At 47.1% G+C, this 5,929-nt stretch overlaps 1 protein-coding gene across 1 annotated transcript in view; it reads left to right on the top strand.

Annotated features, from left to right (window-relative positions):
• Positions 1 to 217: 217 nt before the first annotated feature.
• Positions 218 to 5,929, top strand: part of LOC104536623 (two pore calcium channel protein 1-like) — a 13,579-nt gene continuing 7,867 nt past the window's right edge. The window contains exons 1-7 of the mRNA XM_010179288.1: positions 218 to 238; positions 390 to 472; positions 2,406 to 2,520; positions 3,161 to 3,289; positions 3,556 to 3,672; positions 4,794 to 4,912; positions 5,091 to 5,192. Coding sequence (XP_010177590.1) covers positions 218 to 238; positions 390 to 472; positions 2,406 to 2,520; positions 3,161 to 3,289; positions 3,556 to 3,672; positions 4,794 to 4,912; positions 5,091 to 5,192 — 686 coding nt within the window. The remainder of the gene's footprint in view (positions 239 to 389; positions 473 to 2,405; positions 2,521 to 3,160; positions 3,290 to 3,555; positions 3,673 to 4,793; positions 4,913 to 5,090; positions 5,193 to 5,929) is intronic.

Below are 5,929 nucleotides of genomic sequence, written 5' to 3'. Positions count from 1 at the left end.
GTGAGAGCGCGCCGCCGCCCGGGTGCCGCCTGCCAGCCCACCAGCCCCCCGGCCGCAAACGCGGCCAGCAGCGCCCAGCGCACGACCCGCGGCCGCAGCGCCTCCAACCCCATCCCCGCTCGGGCTTGGGGTCGGCACCGCCCCCCGCTTCCGCCGGGGCGGGGGCGGGCTCCGTTAAAGGCGGCGGGGCCGGAGAGGCGAGATGTCTGTCTGCATCATGGCGGAGGCAATCTCGCAGGTAACGGAGCAGACTAGTAAGGAAGATGGGGGGTCCCGCTCCTTACCCCTATAGCATGCTGTGGGGTGAAAGGACTCTCCTTTTAGTATTTGCTGTAAGTTTGTTTCAAGCTCCAACTGACCAGTTGTCTGTGTTTTTCCCCTTCCCACAGGATCTTCTACTGGCAGCAGCGTTTGTCTCTGATGCGCAGTACAACAGAAATATTCCTTTTAAGACCTCCCCGGAGGCAGTCAGGTAAGGATGTCTGCATCCCTGCAAACATTCACATCGTGTCATTGGAGCGGGGCTCTTTGCTGGTCTTACAGACATTGTGTGGTGCTGTGAGGCACTTGGGCTGGGATGGGGAGAGCCAACCACAACTGTGTCTGAAGAAAAACCAGAAAAAGCTGGCAACTTTGGGTTTACCAGCTGAGTGCTGAGAAGGCTGGGTGGATGGGGATGCAAAGAACTGGATTTAAGCTGAAGTGCATATGCTGAATGGGGTTAAGTGCGTCTGTGCATTGAAGATGGGAAAGGAAATTAAAAACTTGTCTTTTTGCTGGAGTAAACCAAAAATTAAAATCTTTCAAGGCAGGAGCTGCAGCCCTCTATAGGGATGAAGAGTTTGAGAAGCTTGGTTGGCCCTTGTCACTGTAGAAGGGAGTGCTGGAGTGTGGGAGTGCTGAGCATATGCAGCAGGGTTTTGGTAGCAGGGGACTGTATGGTTGACCTGTGGGGTAGAACAGCCTGGTGCCAGGTGGTCACATCTATCACCAGCTGGCTTGGCAGTGAGTGATAACCAATCCACTGCACACCAAAACTTCAGCTAATCAAAGGATTTTATGGCACCTCTGCTCAGGTGTGCTTCAGAAAGGGCAGGAGCTGCTTGGGGCAGGAGTAATTAAAAGCTTGTGTTAATTGGTGATAAGTGAAATTCCCCAACTAAAGACTGTTTTGCTTGCAGTGGTGACTCTTCCCTTTTAGTTGCTGGTAAGAGGCTGAGCAGCTTCAGTCAGAAGTGGCTCTTCCCTCAGGCTTGGACTGCTTTAGGCGGACTATTTTCATGTGTAAAAGTCAAGAAAAGGTGGCTGATATAGAAAAGCAAGATGATAAGCCAGACTGCCAGCAAAGCAATGTGTGGGCTTTAATGGCTCCTGGAGCCCTCCCCACAAAACCCTTTGTTTTTACTTAGTTCTCATGTCTTAGCCAATGAAGTTTCTTGCGCATCTTGGAGATACAGGTATGGTTAAGTATGTTTGTGACAAAGGCTTTGAGGAGGTGTACACTGCTGTGTAGCTGTAATGTCTCTCTCCTTTGGAAAAACAGACTGTGTGCATATAGGTTTGTCCTGCCTGAGTATGCTTCCTTAGTATAAATAGTAGAAATGAGCAGGTTTTACGTGGTCATGTCTTGATGGTGTTATTAAGGGTATAATATCATGTCATCTGTGTAATTACCTGCCTGGTATCCTTTATGCAGGTGGTTATTGGGCAGATGAGATGACTGGCAGTATTGGCAGCTCTTTTTATTAGCAGAGAAGCTACATGCTCTGCAGATCTGCTCCACATCTCCCCAAAGGAGCCACTGTTGCACGCCATTGTGTGAGACCTCCTGTGGGAGGCTTAGAGCTGGATGTGTTCATGGCTATTGCTAGCATTTACCTGAGGTTTTTCTGCCACAGGGGACAGAATACTGCTTAAACTGTGTATAAAAAGCAGTTTACTGAGCAACTACATACTTCTCTCTTGTGGCTTTTCTTATCTCTTTGCTTTTTAACCTGCAAAGAAAGGGTGTTAGATAACAAAACAGATACACTTTGTGTGTCATGTGGATTCCTGAGCTTAGCAGAAGCTTGCACTCAAATTAAAGAACAAGGTAATTACAAAAAGGAAGCAGCTTTACCGAATCTACATGTTGCAGTCTTAAACTGAACTGTAAGATGCCTGCCTTCCATGTTCCCAGGGTTTTTGCTCCCTGAAAGGGAGTACAGCATCCATCAGCTATGAGACTATAAAGAAGGGCCAGTAAATCAAGTGCTAAATCCCTGGCTGGCAAAAATTGTGCTACTGTTACCCTTCTTCCTCCATGACTTTTACAGCATGTGCTGTTCTTCCAAGTTGTATTTGGAGAGCCCATGGGTATATGCACTGGAACATTTATTTATGGTGCCACTGCCTTCTTTCTGCAGGCTTTATTATCTCTATAACCACTGGATTATGCGAACAACCACCTACTTCTTCATCTTCCTTAACCTGTCCCTTGCAGTGTTTGAAGAACCTGCTGTGTATCCACTCCCCTTCCTGGTAAGTTTTCGGTGTAGAAGCAGCATTGCTTGGTACAGCAAGGGAGGGTTTCTTGTTTGAAACTAGTTGTCAAAAGTATCAAAATATAATTGATTCTGGTATTTCTGTTGATATCTTTGCTATATTGAAATGGGAACAAAAAAGGGCATAGGAGCTAGACAGGTAGTATAAGAGCCATTGTGGTCATCAGCAAGTGCTGATGTGACTGTGGACAAAGTCATGTTGCTTTTCTGCATCTCGGAGAACAGTTCCAGCCTTCTCTGTGACTCAAGTCCAGTCCTTGTGTCTGAAAGCAGAAGTGGAACGCTGCCCTCAGGACCAAGTTTAGTACAGATCAAGTAAAGGGTACAGAAGTATGTTTGAGCAATGTACTCCTTAATTCCTAAGCAAATACAAATTTACTGGTTTTAACCTGCCTGTGACAGGGAATTGCACAAAAGGAAGCCTGAAACTATTACTTAGTGCCAGATTTGTGAGCCTATAAAACAGGCAACAGCAAAACCCCCTGGAAAAACTTTGATGTTGGCTCTGCCTGGCTTTTTTTCCATTGCCTGTACCCCAGCCTGAACATCTTAATCTGTGTGGAGAGGACTAGCGCTGCTCTTGGTTGCCCTGACTGGGGCCCCTTCTCTCTCTGCAGGTCACCTCTCTGGCTGAGGTGTTGTGCCTTCTGGTGTTCTTTGGTCGATTGACACATTTTGCAAAAGTCACCCATCGCAATGTATTTTGGAAGGATACCAAGAACATCTGCATCATGGTTGCAATCCTGGTGAGTTAGGCCTGAGGGAGCATCCAAGGCTGAAGTGCCCAATGTGGAGGTGCCTTTCTTCTCCTGTTGTTTTCCTGGTAACATCAGCCTGATGCACAAGGGCTCTACAAGAGCCATGGCCAAATCAACCAACAGTTGGACCTGTTCTCACAAACCTGTTGTGTGTGCATCCGTCTTGTATCAGCTAACCATCACCATCAGCTGTTGTCACCATCTAGACACATTTCCAATGTTGTTTCTGGGAATTTTCCTTCTTTCTTCTACAGTTATCCCTAACAGACTTAGCTGTTTATGGGATCCTCAGGATATACAGCGTGAGGAGTGTTCGATGGTCAAGAATTGTGAGGCCCATCTTCCTGATCAACTTTGCAGAGAGTCGCCAGGTAAGGAAGAGGTCTGGTGAGATGTACCTCTGGTGGAGGGTCCTATTTTTAGACAGCCTGCTGCTTTCTGAGATCCAGGGGATTTAGTAGAAAGGTTTTGGGGCAGAAGTGGGAGAACTGAAGTTTGTGTGAGTGAAGGTTTCTCTCAGAGGTGGCCTGAAGCAAGAATTTGAGATGGAGAAAAGAATGCATTAGCACTGATGCTGCTTGGGCTCTGTGCAGAGTAACAAAAGGCTTCTCCCTGTACCTATGGGCTGGGTTATTGGTGCCCAGAGCCCTGCATGTGCTTGAGGCTGGAAATAGAGCTTTTCACCAAACATGGTGCTGTGATGATTTAGGGAAGATCATGCTTAACATAGTGTGAGACTGCATGGAGAAGGAAGAATGGTTCTTGTAAGGTCAGCCTGTGACTAAGTCCAGCCTGGGTGGAGGAGCAGCCTCTATTTGCAAGCAGGGTTAGATGCTGTCCTCAGGAAGTGAGAACATGAGCAGCACCATAGACAAGAAAACTATTTCTCCCTGAGTGAGAGGACAAGTTACTTATTTCTGGAAGACTCCTAGGCAGACAAGCACAAGTGTCACACTGTTCTCTGAAACTGAACTTGTACTCCAGATGGGTGATTTGGACTCTGATTCCTCTTGTCAAGGGGAGATCTTTGCCCTGCAGCCCAAGACCGTTCTGGTCCTGACTTACAAATTAATAAACTACTGTGGAATGGAGGCCTGGGGGAGGGAGCCATTGAACTCTCAGGCTCAAGGCATGTGTTTTGTGGCCTGGAGTGATGGGCTTCTGTCCCTAACCAGTCCCCTGCAGCAAGAGCATGTCAGTAGTGCCACAGCCCCTCTGTCCCTTGGCTAGCTGTGTTCATGATGGTGTGTAGATAGGGTCTCCCCTTCTAGCATCTCCTCTGGGGAATGAGGGGGAAAGGCTTGGTGCTCTTCCATGGGCTGTGGCAGAACAGAGCTGGCACATCTGGGTCAGAACCTCTCCTGCCAGGTGACAGCAGAGTACCTGTGTCCTACTTTGCTTGCCTGTCCCTGTGTAGGTGCTTGATCTGGGTGGGATGGTGAGGGGAAAACAGGTACCACCTTGCCTCTAAATGCTTCGTTTTTCTTGGCAGATTCGGAGAGCCTTCCGCAGCATCCGCAACACGCTGCCAGAGATCACCTATGTCTTCTTGCTTTTCATGTTTAGCCTTCTCATGTTCTCCCTCATGGCTTTGAAGCTGTTTAGTGAGAGGTGTGAATACTTTTTTTGCTTAAAGCTGGGTGGGAAGAACAGTGTAATGCTTTGAGGCAAGAAGGAATCTGGCAACTCCAGCAATTATTAGTGAATACAAGCGCTGCCGATATGTGCAGTTCCTGAGGTGGGACATGTGATCTCTCTGCTTAACTTCAGATTGTCCTTTTCCTCTTAGGAATCTCCAGACAGCAGAAGGCTTGCCATATTTCAGAAACTATCTAGAAATTGTGTTTGACCTCTATGTGCTGGTGACAACAGCGAACAGCCCGGATGTCATGTATGTATGCTGAGCTTGCAGTCTTTCTGTGTGCAGTGGTGTCCTGCTCCTAGTGGCAGGATCTCTGGTTAGAACAGTACTGTGTTTTGCACAACGAGGTATTTCAGAGCAGCAACAGGGCTTTTACTTTTCCAGCCTGCAATAGTTTCATGAATTCTCAGCCATCTGTTTTATAAATGGCTCTGAACCAGAATCTGAGGTTAGGAAGACGTCTAGAAAAGACTCATAAAAAACACTGCTTTCCAAATGACCCAGTAACTGCCAATGAGGGTTTGAACTGGAGGGACAAACACATGCACTCTTTGCTTAAAACCCTTTCCTGAGAAGGACGGGTGTGCTCTGGTGATCAGAGGACTTTTTTACTCATAGTATTTGCAGGGCTTGAAGGGGAGGTCTGAGTGTGGTGAGGGTCTGTGAAGCCAATAGCTCACTAGCTTATGACTGAAACTTCACCTGAAGACTCTGCACTTAAACTTAGCCACACTGACAGAAGGTTAATCTCTGCTTTCTTCTGCATCCCTTCAGTCAGGGCCTGATAAAGTAGGATGAAAACCTAGTGGAAGAAAACTATTATCTAACCTAACTAATGCACAGTTCTGGCTTTTTTGCCTAGCTTGGATATTATCTGGCAAGTTTGGTCTGGCTTTCTAAAGCAGTACTTAAAAATCCACCTGGAAGACTATTTTCTTGTGATTTCTCTAATTTTTCTTTATTTGGTCATTAAGTAACAATCTCTC

Source organism: Mesitornis unicolor, unplaced genomic scaffold (genome assembly GCF_000695765.1).
Source record: "Mesitornis unicolor isolate BGI_N332 unplaced genomic scaffold, ASM69576v1 scaffold40222, whole genome shotgun sequence".
Classification (NCBI taxonomy): Eukaryota; Metazoa; Chordata; class Aves; order Mesitornithiformes; family Mesitornithidae; genus Mesitornis; species Mesitornis unicolor.
This window is presented reverse-complemented; position numbering and strand designations above follow the sequence as displayed.